The sequence below is a fragment of the Gopherus flavomarginatus genome, chromosome 19 (assembly GCF_025201925.1).
Source record: "Gopherus flavomarginatus isolate rGopFla2 chromosome 19, rGopFla2.mat.asm, whole genome shotgun sequence".
NCBI classification, from domain to species: Eukaryota; Metazoa; Chordata; order Testudines; family Testudinidae; genus Gopherus; species Gopherus flavomarginatus.
Genome location: NC_066635.1, coordinates 25,301,943 through 25,318,542, shown reverse-complemented (window position 1 = coordinate 25,318,542; position 16,600 = coordinate 25,301,943). Strand labels below are relative to the sequence as shown.

Below are 16,600 nucleotides of genomic sequence, written 5' to 3'. Positions count from 1 at the left end.
GAAGCCGCTGCCCTCACTCCGCCCTCAGCGGCGCTGGGCGGGGACCGAGCCGGGGCCGCGCGGCCCTCAGCCCGGAAATGTGGGCAGCAGCAATTCACTTGGCGGGCGGCCTCGTGGAGCCAAACCAGCTCCAAGTGCTTCACATCCCCGCCGAGCCTAGCCCAAGCCGGCCTCCCGCCGGGCAGCGCTGAGTCGCTGCTGCTTTTCTAACCCGCGCTGGAACGTTACAGGGCAGAAGTCAGGAGTGAGAAGGAAATACCTGCCTGAGCCCCCCTACCCCCCCGCCTCACACACCTTCCTGCTCTGACTAGAGCCTGCCAAACGATGGACTCCCTGCCAGCCCGCCTTCCCCACAACCTGCCTGTTCTAGCTCTTGCCTCCTTAGCAGTAAATAAAGAGCTTGTTTACACTGGACATACTATTTAAAAATCGGGACAACAGGGGTTCTACAAAGTTTAGTTCAATTAATCAAAATAACCTCCACCGACCAATCATCCTCATCCTAAACTGGGCTACATTTTACACATCTTACACTGTAAAATTGATAAATAGTATTTTTCAGTTCACCTCATACAAGGACTAGAGTGCAATCACTTTATCCTGTAAAAGCAGCAAAGAATCCTGTGGCACCTTATAGACTAACAGACGTTTTGGAGCATGAGCTTTTGTAGGTGCATCCGATGAAGTGGGTATTCACCCAGGAAAGCTCATGCTCCAAAACGTCTGTTAGTCTATAAGGTGCCACAGGATTCTTTGCTGCTTTTACAGATCCAGACTAACACGGCTACCCTTCTGATACTTTATCCTGTAAGTGCAACATACAACTTCAGATTTTTATTTGGTTACAGAAATGCGCTCAAAAACAAAACAATGTAAAACTTCAGAGCCTACAAGTCCACTCAGTCCTACTTTTTGTTCAGCCAAGCGTGAAGACAAACAATGTTGTTTATATTTCCGGGAGATAATTCTGTCTGCTTATTTACAATGTCAGCTGAAAGTGAGAACCCTTCGCATGGCACTTTTGTAGCCAGCATTGCAAGGTACCTATGTGCCAGATATGCTAAACATTCATATGCCCCTTCATGCTTTGGCCACCATTCCAGAGGACATGCTTCCATGCAGATTATGTAATGCCTTATTTTTTTCATTAAATTAAATTTGTGACTGAACTCCTTGGGGAAGAATTGTATGTGTCCTGCTCTATGTTCTACCTGCATTCTGCCATATATTTCAAGTTATGGCAGTCTCGGAGGATGAGCCAGCACGTTACTCATTTTAAGAACATTTTCACTGCAGATTTGACAAAACACAAAGAAGGTACCAATGGGAGATTTCTAAAGATAGCTACATCATTGGACCCAAGGTTTAAGAATCTGAAATGCCTTCCAAAATCTGAGAGGGACGAGGTGTGGAGCATGCTTTTAGAAGTCTTAAAAGAGTAACACTCCAATGTGGAAATACAGAACCCAAACCACCAAAAAAGAAAATCAACCTTCTGCTGGTGGCATCGGACTCAGATGATGAAAATGAACGTGCTTTGGTCTGCACTGCCTTGGACCGTTATCGAGCAGAACCTGTTATCAGCACTCTAGACGCATGTCCTCTGGAATGGTGGTTGAAGCATGAAGGGACATATGAATCTTTAGTGCATCTGGCACATAAATATCTTTTGATGCCAGCTACAACTAGGGTGACCAGACAGCAAGTGTGAAAAATCGGGATGGGGGGAGGGGTAATAGGAGCCTATATAAGAAAAAGACCCAAAAATCAGGACTGTCTCTATAAAATCAGGACATCTGGTAACCCTAGCTACAACAGTGCCATGTGAACACCTGTTCTCACTTACAAGTGATATTGTAAACAAGAAGCAGGCAGCATTACCTCCTGCAAATGTAAACAAACTTGTTTGTCTGAGCAACTGGCTGAACAAGGAGGAGGACTGAGTTTTACATTGTTTAATTTTTGAGTGCAGTTGTTTTTTGTACATACTTCTACATTTGTAAATTCCACTTTCATGATAAACAGACTGCACTACAATACTTGTATTAGATGAATTGAAAAATACTCTCTTTTGTTTCTTTTTGACAGTCCAAATATTTTTAATAAAAAATAATATACTTTGTAGTGTGTTGTAATTGAAATATATTTGAAAATGTAGAAAACAAATATTTAAATAAAAGGCATATTATTAACAGAGCAATTAACCATGCGATTAATCACAACAACATTTTTTAATCACTTGACAGCCCTAATTTCCAGTAAATTTCTTATCTGTTCTGCAATGAAGATCATACAGCATAGGGTTTATATATGAGAACTTTGAGAACAGAAACCTGGATGAAAGGGGAGGCGCTGACTGTGCTTCTTTTGCTTGGTTTGTTTAAAAGGAGAAAAAGGGTCATTTTAAAATTTTCTTCTCACGAAACTGCGCAAAGAGCTACACAAACTGGCTGACTGTAGATGATGTTGCTGTACCTACTGTAATCTAGCCTCCGTAGCCACCATCAGGCTGTTTTTCATACTAGTCTTGGGCACTTATTTTGCATACATAAGAGACAAGCAGTGAAGCAGCATCACTGGTCCAGCAGATACCAGACAGGACTGGGAGTCAGGAGACTTGGATTCTATTCCCAGATCTGACACTGACCTACAGTGTGATCTCAGATGAGTCACTTCACCTCTCTGTACCTCTGGTTTTCCCTCCATCCCTTTGTATTGTCTATTAGACTGTAAACTCTTTGGGACAGAACCAGTTTCCCATTCTGCATTTACAGAGCATCTAGCACAATGGGGATCCACTCTGATTTGGGACTGATGACACTACTATAATATAAACAACATTAGCTTATTTATTAGAAAAGCCTCTGTTGGGGAGTGCTCTCATTCTTAAGTGTACAGGCAAAACTTCTAAGGAGATGGAAAAGAGAGTTTTACCTCTTCTCCCCAGTGACTTGTTACTGGGCATGAATCATCATCAGGATAAACTCAGGTAAGCCCCCTGGACAAAATCAAGCTTTAGTGTAACTTCACTGAAGTCAGTGGGAGGAATCACCCCCTTACATTTAGGTGGCCATCAGCTGTTTGGAGTAACAGGGATATTCACTCACCTCCCCAGCATGCTACATACACACACAGATGTGAAGTGCACATAAATCTTAGTGGGGGAAAGAAATTATATCTTCAAGTTCCATCGACAAACCAAGCTCCACCTACTTGAGATGCCACATACAAATGTCTTTTGAACACTGTAATCTATTGCACATTCTGCTGAGCTCCTCAGGCACAATGCCCCCCTAAGGAGCTTAGATGCCCTGCTGGGCCCTGTTAGGCACTGGGGCTTGAGTCCTTCTTGATTAGGGGAAAAAATAAGCAGTGGCAACTACAAGGACCTGAAGAGGTCTGTGTAAGCTTAAAAGTGCGTCTCTTTCACCAACAGAAGTTGTTCCAATAAGAGATATTACCTCATCAACCTTGTGTCTCTAATAGCCTGGGACCAACATGTCAACAACACATCACTGCAAAGCAGCACACACTCATTTTGCTCAAGTGAGCTGTCATCCATAGACTGTACACATCTTCATAGCATATATTATACCTCTTTTCCTCCATGATTTGATCAGCAGTGAAACAGTTAGTATTGGGCATTTCAATTAACACCTAATTGAAATTAATTGTGCAATTTATCCCTTTCAGAGCTTTTGCTTCAGAATCTCTGCCAACTGAGGCAGACATCACTGCATCAGTTACACCAGTGGTTCCCAAACTGTGGGTCACAACCCCATTTCAGCAGAAGCGGTCACAGCAATCCCTAGTGTGTGGAGGATGCCATTTTGCTCTGGACAGTGTGCCCTTGCATGTAGAGTGTGGGAGACGACATGATGCATGGACAACGCCATTTTACTTTACAAAATGGCACCCTCCGCCCAACACAACCTTGTATGCACCATATGTACGAGGTCACACTATGCAGAGGACATCATTTTGTTGAGGAAAATAGCATAATTCATGCAGTGAATTGTACATATGGAGCATGCAAGATCATGATGTGTGGATGGCGCCATTCTGTAGAGCAAAATGGCATCTTCCACGCTGTCTGAGGTCCTGGCTGGAAATACTTCTTTAAAATGGGGATGTGCTGGCAAAAGTTTGGAAACCTGCGAGTTAACCTACAAAATGTGACCTGAGTGTTTCTTCACAATCAGAGCAGATAAAGGCTAAAGGTCAAATCACTGGTACATTCCATATGGTCTAACAAGCCAGTTAAACTGGTTTTATATCTGATTTGCTTCACTGGAAAGTGGGAAACAGTGTACATATGAATCTGGCCCTTCTTAAAGTTAAAGTTTAATTTTGGGAGCATGAGATGAACAAACAAATTAGCATCCAGGAGCCACTGCTCCCACTCCCCTCCTCCCCCCGTTTTAGCAATTTAACCCATCCCACTCAAAGCCAAAAAGAGAAGCCAGAACTACTGATCCCCAATGTTCCACTGTTGTCTAGCACTTAATTACGGAACTTACTTGCAAATTATGCATTGTATCCCCTTCTAGCAGCTGGTGCAGAGACAGAATAACTGACCAGTACTGTTAATTGGCTAACATGATTACTCTTAAAACAAGTGGCAGTAGTATGTGCAGAGAATCTGAAGAGCCTAGAGGTTCAAATTCTGCTACAGCCCTATGAAAAATATAAGTTTGCAGTGATGTGCTAGAATTTGGGATTGTGTTTGGGGTTTTTTTGCTGCTTTTATTTTAGATCTAGATAATTCCAAAAAAACCTACAAACCCACTGAATTTGAATAACATTAGCTTGCAAAGTCAAACACTCAAATGCAAGAAAATGCCAGAATTAAGATTGTCAATGCAACCTTAATTCTATGTCCTTGTGTGTATACATTATGATACAATCTGCTTCAGTTAATGCACAACATGGACAACAAGTGATGTAGGATCATTCAGTGGGTGAGGGTATCAGATGTGAGACTCCTGTTCAAGAATGTGTAGTGAATTAGGTAGGGGGTGACATAAATTTCAGTTTTAAACATAAATGCTCTTACACATAAATTTCTGGCCTGGGACCCAAAAGAATTGGCTCTATTCCCATGTCTACCACACACTTTATGAAAGTAGGCAAGCTGCTTAAACCCAAATTTGAAAAAGTGGCCAGTAACTACGTATATTTTTCTGTGTCCAACTTTAGATACCTATGGCCTGATTTTTAGAAGCACTGAACACTCATCACTCCAATGTAAGTCGATCAATGGGAACTGTGATCTCCAAAACATAATCAGGATCTACAAGTTGGGAGCACTCCTACATTAGTACACACTTGAAAATTTGCCTTTAATTTTTCTGTTTCGGTTCTTTCATAGTGGTGTCATGAAGATTAATTCATTAGTGACTGTGAGACACACTTACTGGGATGAGTGGCATAGAAAAGCTGATGAAGAAATTTAAAAAAATCTTATTCAGCGCAGGGTTTGCGTGATGTGCGGTAAATACAACATGGGACCACATACTGAATAAGGGTAAAAGAAAATATTGAAGAGCTGCCTTGTTCACTGAGAACTTCCCATTCTTTGCATTGAACGGGGCAATGGTCCTTTGGAAAAGATCACAGAAGAATCATAGAAGATGAAGATTGGAAGAGACCTCAGAAAGTCATCTAGTCCAACCCCCTTGTGATGTTATCTAATTAAAATATGACCATGCAAAGCATTCTTGCAACCACTGTTATATAACAACAAATCTTGTACAAAGTGTGATGAAGGATGCTTAATGTTTTCTGGCCATACAACCATTAGAGAGATGTCAGAACAGTATAAATATTAATTAAGGCCATTCTACAGTAGATAAGCTAGAACTTTGAAATGCAAACCTATATTGTTAGAAACCAGAGGTAATACTAAGTGTATGTGTGTACTCATATCTTGTTCAATACTAGTCATGTAAACAGACAGTTCCTGTCTGTCACTATGGATATTGATTCAGAGATGAAAAGGACACATTAACATTTAGATTAACTGTAAATATAGTAACATCACTGTGTTCGTCTCTCTTTGAAATGTACAGAAAATCACCTGAGAATCATGAAAAATGGGCAAGTACCTTATGTTAATCTGTGTAGATATTACAAAAGCCCCAATTTACGCAAGCATTCCATTCCATTCTATTCTTAGAGAACTCCATGCTAGGAGCTCCCTACCCCCTCCCCAACATACCACATGGCATAATGGGCCACATCCTTACTCCACCTGGGGGGGGGGGGAAACAGCAAGGAAAACCACAGCTTCACATACGCCAGATATGGTTCTCACAGGTCAGTGTATGTGTAGGCACACAGAACTATATTTATGCACCAAAATTGACAGAAGTGTTTTCTGCCTTTCCAATTTCAAAGTCCCATTCCGTTAAGTTATGCTTAAAGTTTGTATTGCATTGCAGAAAAACAATATATAAAAAAACAGGCACTGATTTTGGCACTCAAATTCCTACATAAGAACATAACATAAGAACATAAGAACGGTCGTACCGGGTCAGACCAAAGGTCCATCTAGCCCAGTATCTGTCTACCAACAGTGGCCAATGCCAGGTGCCCCAGAGGGAGTGAAGCTAACAGGCAATGATCAAATGATCTCTCTCCTGCCATCCATCTCCATCCTCTGATGAGCAGAGGCTAGGGACACCATTCTTTACCCTTCCTGGCTAACCACCATTTATGGACTTAGCCACCATGAATTTATCCAGTTCCCTTTTAAACATTGTTATAGTCCCAGCCTTCACAACCTCCTCAGGTAAGGCATTCCACAAGTTGACTGTGCGCTGTGTGAAGAAGAACTTCCTTTTATTTGTTTTAAATCTGCTGCCTATTAATTTCATTTGGTGACCCCTAGTTCTTGTATTATGGGAATAAGTAAATAACTTTTCCTTATCCACTTTCTCCACATCACTCATGATTTTATATACCTCTATCATATCCCCCCTTAGTCTCCTCTTTTCCAAGCTGAAGAGGCCTAGCCTCTTTAATCTTTCCTCGTATGGGACCCTCTCCAACCCCCTAATCATTTTAGTTGCCCTCTTCTGAACCTTTTTTAGTGCTAGAATATCTCTTTTGAAGTGAGGAGACCATATCTGTACATAGTATTCGAGATGTGGGCATACCATGGATTTATATAAGGGCAATAATATATTCTCAGTCTTATTCTCTATTCCCTTTTTAATGATTCCTAACATCCTGTTTGCTTTTTTGACCGCCTCTGCGCACTTCGTGGACATCTTCAGAGAACTATCCACGATGACGCCAAGATCTTTTTCCTGACTCGTTGTAGCTAGATTAGCCCCCACCATATTGTATGTATAGTTGGGGCTATTTTTCCCAATGTGCATTACTTGACATTTATCCACATTATATTTCATTTGCCATTTTGTTGCCCAATCACTTAGTTTCGTGAGATATTTTTGAAGTTCTTCACAATCTGCTTTGGTCTTAACTATCTTGAGTAGTTTAGTATCATCTGCAAACTTTGCCACCTCACTGTTTACCCCTTTCTCCAGATCATTTATGAATAAATTGAATAGAATTGGTCCTAGGACTGATCCTTGGGGAACACCACTAGTTACCCCTCTCCATTCTGAGAATTTACCATTAATTCCTACCCTTTGTTCCCTGTCTTTTATCCAGTTCTCAGTCCATGAAAGGACCTTCCCTTTTATCCCATGACAGCTTAATTTACGTAAGAGCCTCTGGTGAGGGACTTTGTCAAAGGCTTTCTGGAAATCTAAGTACACTATGTCCACTGGATGCCCCTTGTCCACATGTGTGTTGACCCCTTCAAAGAACTCTAATAGATTAGTAAGACACGATTTCCCTTTACAGAAACCATGTTGACTATTGCTCAACAGTTTATGTTTTTCTATGTGTCTGACAATTTTATTCTTAACTATTGTTTCGACTAATTTGCCCGGTACCGACATTAGACTTACTGGTCTGTAATTGCCGGGATCACCTCTAGAGCCCTTTTTAAATATTGGTGTTACATTAGCTAACTTCCAGTCACTGGGTACCGAAGCCGATTTAAAGGACAGGTTACAAACCTTAGTTAATAGTTCCGCAACTTCACATTTGAGTTCTTTCAGAACTCTTGGGTGAATGCCATCTGGTCCCGGTGACTTGTTAATCTTGAGTTGATCAATTAATTCCAAACCTCCTCTAGTGACACTTCAATCTGTGACAGTTCCTCAGATTTGTCACCTACAAAAGCCAGCTCAGGTTTGGGAATCTCCCTAACATCCTCAGCCGTGAAGACTGAAGCAAAGAATCCATTTAGTTTCTCCGCAATGACTTTATTGTCTTTAAGCGTTCCTTTTGTATTTCGATCGTCAAGGAGCCCCACTGGTTGTTTAGCAGGCTTCCTGCTTCTGATGTACTTAAAAAACATTTTGTTATTACCTTTGGAGTTTTTGGCTAGCCGTTCTTCAAACTCCTCTTTGGCTTTTCTTATTACACTCTTGCACTTAAGCTGGCAGTGTTTGTGCTCCTTTCTATGTTTTGAGAATAAAATTACCTTTATTAGTTCACAACACACACTGCAGAATGCATAGCCATACTCAAAGTACACAGTATGTGTAAATGTACAAGTGCCACACAATTCCTAGCAGGACCCAAAGCACCAGGCCTAGACAACAGAACAGTACCATCGCTGAACGCTAAAGTGCTCTATCAAAGCCTCTGTCAACTACAAGACTTCATGTTGAGCTCTTCTAGTGGCTATTATGTCAAACTCAGCAGAGAGCCACTCCACCTCTGCATTCTATCATGACAGTAACTTTCCCTCCTTTTACCTCACATATATTATGCAGGACCCAACAGTCAGCTATAACCATGGGGACATTGTTCTTACTGAAATCCAATCTAATGAATAACCACAGCCAATGCCCCTTCAATCTACCAAAAGCATAAGGATTTCTGGGAGACACTAGGGGGATGGTGGCTGCACAGTTTACAGCTCTCTTCACAACCTTCTAAAATCCATCAGCAGATGAATCACTTTCTCCATCTAATTTTCATCAGATATTATTCTACAAATATTATTCTACAGCTTGGGAGGGCTGGGAGGGTAATTCTGTCAGGCTGAGAAAAAGCTCCTGGCTGTTGGGGAGAACGGAGTGCTGTGTGCTCTCTGCAAGCTCGTCCTCCTCTTCCTCCTCCTCATCTTCCCCATCCACAGAATCCTCAGCAATGGCTGAGATTACCACCCCCACCTCGGAATCCATGGACAGGGGTGGGGTAGTGGTGGCGGATCCCCCTAGAATTGCATGCAGCTCAGCGTAGAAGCAGCATGTTTTCGGCCCTGCCCCGGACCTTCCATTTGCTTCTTTGGTTTTCTGGTAGGCTTGTCTGAGCTCCTTAACTTTCACATGGCACTGTACTGAGTCCCTGGTGTGGCCTCTCTCCATCATGGCCTTGGAAATTTTTTCAAATGTTTTTTCATTTTGCCTTTTGGAACGGAGTTCTGTTAGCATAGAATCCTCTCCCCATATAGCGATCAGATCCAGTACCTCCCGTGCGGTCGATGCTGGAGCTCTTTTTTGATTCTCAGGAGACTGCATTGTTACCTGTGCTGATGAGCTCTGCGTGGTCACCTGTGCTGGTGAGCTCTCCACTCTGGCCAAACAGGAAATGAAATTCAAAAGTTCGCAGGGCTTTTCCTGTCTATCTGGCAAGTGCATCCGAGTTCAGACGGCTTTCCAGAGTGGTCACAATGGTGCACTGTGGGATACCGCCCAGAGGCCAATACCGTCGATTTGTGGCCACACTAACCCTAATCTGACATGGCAATACTGATTTCAGCGCGACTCCTCTCGTCGGGGAGGAGTACAGAAACCAGTTTAAAGAGCCCTTTATATCGATATAAAGGGCCTCACTGTGTGGACAGGTGCAGGGTTATATCGGTTTAACGCTGCTAAATTCAGTTTAAATGTGTAGTGTAGACCAGGCCTCAGCCAAGACAGCTGATAAGGGAGAGGCCGCCCCTCTGAGACTAGATTAAATTATGGACTGGCTAAAATAAATCTCAAGTGAACAAATTACCTTGAGAAGAATATCTGAAGATATGACAAATCAAAAGTATTACCAGTACACATCAAGCTAATTTGCAAGGCTTGGCATCAAGACTAGACGAAGTTGAGAACAGAATCTCCTCACAGTGCGTACTATGAATATAAACAGGAAAGGACTATTCAATCCTGAAAAAAAAATAAAAGGTTAATGATCTTGAGGGAAGATCAAGGAGAAACTATCTGAGAATTGTGGGTCTCCCAGAGGGACTGGAAAAAGGAAGGTCTGTGAAATTTTTATGCATCATACTGCTCGCGCTTTTTTTTCTGCACCCAGATCAGAACTTGAAAGACATTGAAAGAGCCCATCACTCACTTGCACCAAATCTCCTCACCATAATTATAATATTTAAAAAATATAATACTGGTGGATTCAGTACTTAATAATGAAATCATTTCTATCAGTCTCTGATAATATACAAGCAACATGAGAATTTTTCCCTCCTGAGATACCCTGCTAACCAATGGAAACAAATATAGCCAGTGCACTGAATTGTTCCTTGAACCTCCATTTAAGATTAATCCATCAGAAAGTCATATGGAGGATGCATTGTATCCCTCTCCAACTGTTCAAAACAGGTCCAACTAGTCAGACAAATGTTGACATAGTGATTCAGCAGGTGCAAACTTTATGCATATGCTCTGGGAATGCTCTTATACTCAGATATTTTGGGCAGAACTTAACTGCAAAGTTAATTTTTTCCTATCAGATGCAATTGTATTACAAGATAAACATGGACTTCTAAAATCGAATGGATGTTAATTGGAATAAATCTGAAAAAAATGTGGCTAAGCAGAGTCCTGGTTCACAACTGGGGCTCCTAGATACTACAATAATGCAAATAAATAACAGTCCTGCCCTGAAGAGCTTACAGCTGTAGAAGAAAAGTGACATACAAAAGGTGAAAGGATACTGTCAAATGTACAATTTTATATACACATACAAACATTTAAAATTAAAGTGCCAACTATCCTAATCTACCCCAAAGTCATCATTAAATCAGCTGATTTATTAAGTACTGTGGCAGAGTGAGTCTTGAGGAAGAATATGTAGAAGGAATAGGTTTGGGCTTATGAATCGATTCAGAGAAGGTGTTCCATGCATATAAGTAGCCTGGAAGAGAGCACAGAAAATGTTGTGAGAGCCAGATAACACTGTGCTGTGTTAGTCACACGTCAGGCGACATCATTGCATCCCACCCTGTGTCAAAAATAGCATTATGTTCCCCATGTCCTGACCGCACTATACCACATGCTGGAGGCAGCATCAACTACTTGTGCACACCATGCAGGATTAATCCGTCACTCTAACAGAAGTGGCACCTTGTTGGCAAGTTGGACCTTCTTTTAAAAGGGTAAATAGACATTCTCTTGTAAAAAAATGCAAACAAACTATGGGTTGACACTTAGTTCAGATCTTGGCAGGTAAATTTTCATTTATTTTGTTATAAAAATTTTATTTTGCCATTTAAAAGTCTAAGTGATTTAGGAGCTCTAGTCTAAAAGCTTTCCTTTTCTCTTCTAGCTAAATACATAGCTTTAGTTTAAAAGGATCTGTATTTCTTCTTTTAAAAACAGTAGGAATTGCTTATGATGTAGACTAGAGTGAAGATCTAGTTCCAAATGCAATTCCATGTGTTCTAAAAAAAAATGACCCTCTTTTTCAATTGTTGGCACACACAAATTTCCACACTTTAGGGTCAGGTGATGACAATTTCTGTGTGGTTCTCATCTCGTCCCTTTTTATTAATTCCTAGTTTGCCCTATGGTTCTCTTCTAACGTTGATTTTAGTTGCATATCTCCAGGCTGCCATTCAAGGAAAGGCCATTTCAATTTTTCATTACTTGGCATTTCTCCCTTCAATATGGAATCTTGTTTTATAGGGATGGGGAATGAAGGGACATAAGATAAGGAACTACATAAGAGTAATTGTGTTTGTTGTATTCATCCTACTCCCATTCCCTAATATATTATTTATATTTGTATTATCACAGCACTAGGAGCTCTAGTCCTGGCCCAGGACCCCATTTTACTAGGCACTTTCTACACACGCATCTCATTCTTGCGATTTCAGTCTCTTTTTTGGAACGACTGAGGAGAAAGACAGAGCTTTACAACACACTTCCTGTGAGTGGAAATCTTTTTTGCTTTTGTTTCTTTGTAGATGGCGCTATAAATGTGTTGTCACAAATCTTGTTTTGTATGATGAAGAAACAGAACAATGACAAGTAAATGGATTAGTGTGTGTGTCTTTTTTTTATTACTTAAGACTAAGGACAGGTTCTTCATAGCACACTAAATCTCTCTTCTCTTACCTCACAATGACAGCATGTTCCCCATAACATCTACACCTGTATTCCCAAACAATGAGAACAGATTCCCAATCTATAATGAAAGCAGATTCTGATACCCCAAACCACAAAGTCTTCGTGATTCTCTCAATCTCTGTTCTTTAAAACCAAGATCAGATTTTCCAGAATGCTTTCAAATGATGAATATCCTTGTAAGAGTGTGTTCTCCAAAATACTTATACCACAAAAACAGAAATCATATCTTCACCAGCTTTTAGATCATGAGTTTCCCACATATTTCTAAATTGATTATTTCATCTCCAACTAAAAGAATTCAAGGCAAGCAAAATAATGTAGACAAGAAAACCAAGACAACAAAACTGGGTACTTATATGATCAGCTTTGTTTACATGTAGGACCTACCACACCCCATATTTGTGTTTTCTTTTGTGTTTCTTTTTAAATGCTTATGTATATTTTGTAACAGTGAAAGTGTTAGACAGACAACCATAGAGAGTAACCAGTATAGTGCTGGTCCAAGTTGATCCTTACTGTCTGCCAACAGGCCTCATCCTTATTATGGAAGGACCTTCATCTCTCTTACTGAGAAGCAAGTTCAGTCGCCATGACAACAGAAAGAATGACATCAACCAACCAGCCATCAGATTGTAAGACAGGGTGTAAAGGCCCTACCTGATCACTAGCAAGCAATGAGTTAACTCCAGCTCAGCTTCACTTTCTCCATGTACAGGTACTAGGGGAAAGGTAAGGAGGCAGAGCTGACTGCAGGCCAATGACAAGGCTACAAGAAACTCTATAGACCTATAAACTCTAGCAGCCTACATCATTTCACGGTGAAATAGTGAAGCTAAACACTGTGAGAACCATTTTATTTCCAAAACCATTCAGCACAGCCATGCTAACAAGTCTGGGTTTTGTAGAAAAGAATATCGTGCCACTCACAGCACCCTCTTCAACTGTTGCTGTACAAGACTGCCGAGGCACCTATTCTATAGTTTCTGGCACAAAAGTTTCTCCATAACAGATGCTGTTCTCAAGTTAGCAAATTATTGTTTTATGCAGTTTTAATTAATATTTTAAACTTTTTTTAAATAGCTGAACTAACAGCTTTTCTTTTGTATCCTCTCCCAAGATGTAGGTACGTACCTATCATTCAGGCGAAGACCTGAGTGAACCTCCCTCTTTGGGAGAGACCATCCAGTCCAGCCAACATCCTCTGCTGCCACACAGATGGTAATCAAGTATCAGAGGGGTAGCCATGTTAGTCTGAATCTGTAAAAGCAGCAAAGAGTCCTGTGGCACCTTATAGAATAACAGATGTATTGGAGCGTGAACTTTCGTGGGTGAATACCCACTTTGTCCGATGCATTATGCATTATGGTAATGCAACTTGCAGACCATTTAAAAGGATGATGGGAAAGACTAATGGTGTCTGCAGCATGACAATCTGGCAAGCCAGAGGTATAGGATTTCTTATGGGGGTCAGGGAAGTTTTACTTAATGAATGTTTGTGCAATCTGTAAGGCAGTTATGCTCACCAGTTTTCATATGGAAGTTTTAATTTGCTTAGTAAAATGGTAGTGAAAGGAAACTAGAGTAACAGACTATGCTTGCTTCAGAATGCAACTGCTTAGCACAAAGCATTTGTGCAATCAGTATTGCAAAGATATTTAATAACTGCAAAACCAATCACAGAAATTTAGAGTAAAATCAAGGCCTGAGTAAAAAAAAAGCTTGAATACTACACGTAGGGAAATGGAAAGTTATTTTTACATATTACTGCATACAGAGAGGTATTAAGACAGAAAGGATGGTCCAGCGGTTAGGGCATTAACCTGGGATATGAGAGACAGGTTCAGTTCTCTGCTCCACCAAAGGCTTCCTGTGTTACCTTGGGCAAGTCACTTAGCCTCTTTGTGCCTCAATTTTGTCTCTGTAAAATGGGGATAACTGTATAGAATCAGACTCTCAGGGTTGGAAGGGACCTCAGGAGGTCATCTAATCCAACCCTCTGCTCAAAGCAGGACCAACCTCAACTAAATCATCCCAGTAAGGGCTTTGTCAAGCTGGGCCTTAAAAACCTCTAAGGATGGAGATTCGAACACTTCCCCAGGTAACCCATTCCAGTCCTTCACCACCCTCCTAGTGAAATAGCTTTTCCTAACATCCAACCTAAACCTCCCCCACTGCAACTTGAGACAATTGCTTCTTGTTTTGTCATCTGCCACCACTGAGAACAGCCTAGCTCCATCCTCTTTGGTAGTTCCCTACCTCACAGGGTTGCTAAAATCTTTAATGTATTTATTCTCATAAGGCACTCAGATACTATAGTAATGGAAGCCATACAAGCACCTAAAATAGACAGCCAGGGACATATGTACATAGCTGCATTTAGGTGTGAAATTATTTGGCTTAAATGACTAGAAATAATTCATATAATTCACAATTGTGTCCTGAGTAGCTCTAGACAGTACAAACAAAAACTAATACAGAAATGTGAAGGAGTGAAATGTCAATTTATTTTAGAAGTGAGATTTATTCACTTGAAAGAAAAAACACCCTATAACTAGGTGCAGTGTATTCTTAATCCAGTAAAACTGACAACTGCAATTTCCTACTCAAGGCATACCTTGACAGTAAAGGAAAAAACGATTTGTTACTTGACCTTCAGAAATCAAGATAAAATTATGCTGTAGGCTTTAACCTTCTGGAATTGCCCATTTTATTTTAGGTCCTTTCTGTGAAATTTACAGAGATATTAGAAAACTGAATACTTTGAATACAATCTAAATACAACAAAGATGTTCTGTTCACATGGCAGCCTAAAGAGTGAGAGAAAATATATTTTGTAGATTTTTTAAAAACAATGCAGAGTTTAAATGCTCTCAGGAACATTTAACTCTACTTGTGTGTTAAGCTATAGGTAAAAACCTACCCAACACTGACTCTCCATTAGCAATGCACATATACGCAGGATTCTAAACATAATTAAATGAAGTGGTCATGAAGTAACTAGATTGGAAACCCAGTTCACCAAGATGCTGACAATTTTCATCTTATTTTTCTTGATGCATTGTTCTACCTCTATCAGGATGTAGCCCTGTTAGTCTGTATCCAAAAAAACAACAAGGAGTCCGGTGGCACCTGAAAGACTAACAGATTTATTTGGGCATAAGCTTTCATGGGTAAAAGTGAGGTTTTTTACCCACGAAAGCTTATGCCCAAATAAATCTGTTAGCCTTTAAGGTGCCACCGGACTCCTTGTTGTTTTTGTGTTCTACCTCTATTTTCCACTCTTCAGTATTTACTAATTTTTGAATGAAATTTCTGACATGAATCCGGTGGCAAGATGGGCAATTAATATCTAAGAGGCTGGACAGTATTCTTTTTAAAACTAGTTTTCTTCCTTTCAATTATTTTTTTATAAATCTTTTCCCAAATTCTAATGCACCAACTAAGCGCTCCTGGGCCATACCAATTACAAATCATGCTAAGTGTGATGTACTCATACAATACTGTTTTGAACACTTCTGCCATTTCCTTAATTCTCAATTACACTCTTCTTTTACACTGCTGCCGAGATTAAAAATTTCTATTTAAAAGATGGTCACAATCATTCTAATTAGGAGTCTTTGCAGTAGCCTCATTAGCCTTCTCACATTAACTTTTCTCCTGAACTCAGAACAGTGGTGACTAGATTGCTCATTTTGAAAATAATTAACTCCAAAGCAAGAAGAGAAAAGAGAACAATAAGAAACACAGGCTTACAGTCTTGCACTCTCCATTCTGACTGACCACACGGATGATTTCTCCTGTGGGAATGTACTCAATTTGCAGTTCCATCTTTCCAGAACTAAGTTAGTAGATTTCTCTGTCCTTTAGAGGAGGGTGCTGACATCAAGGAACAGCAACAGTGTTCTGTGAAACAATGGACTGAGTAAGTTCTTTGGTCCAGAAGTCCTACTGTGAGCGGAAGAGCTGAATCCTTGTATTTACACTAAATGTAGGTGTGAGCTCAAACTACAATTAAGTTCAAGCACTAGTTTCCACTAAATTCTGGATTGTTACAGTGAGTCAAGACAGTTCCAGGAATCATTAATTTATGTCCTTGCTTGTTGCTGTTAACTCTAGATATTCCATTTCAGACCCAGAGGACATAGAAAAGTCAGGTT

General features: G+C 40.5%; 1 protein-coding gene across 1 annotated transcript in view; it reads right to left on the bottom strand.

Annotated features, from left to right (window-relative positions):
* The window catches only part of MYO1C (myosin IC), a 139,379-nt gene extending 123,070 nt beyond the window's left edge, over positions 1-16,309 (bottom strand). Inside the window, exon 1 of the mRNA XM_050929287.1 lies at positions 16,197-16,309. Coding sequence (XP_050785244.1) covers positions 16,197-16,271 — 75 coding nt within the window. The 5' untranslated portion in view covers positions 16,272-16,309. The remainder of the gene's footprint in view (positions 1-16,196) is intronic.
* Positions 16,310-16,600: the final 291 nt, after the last annotated feature.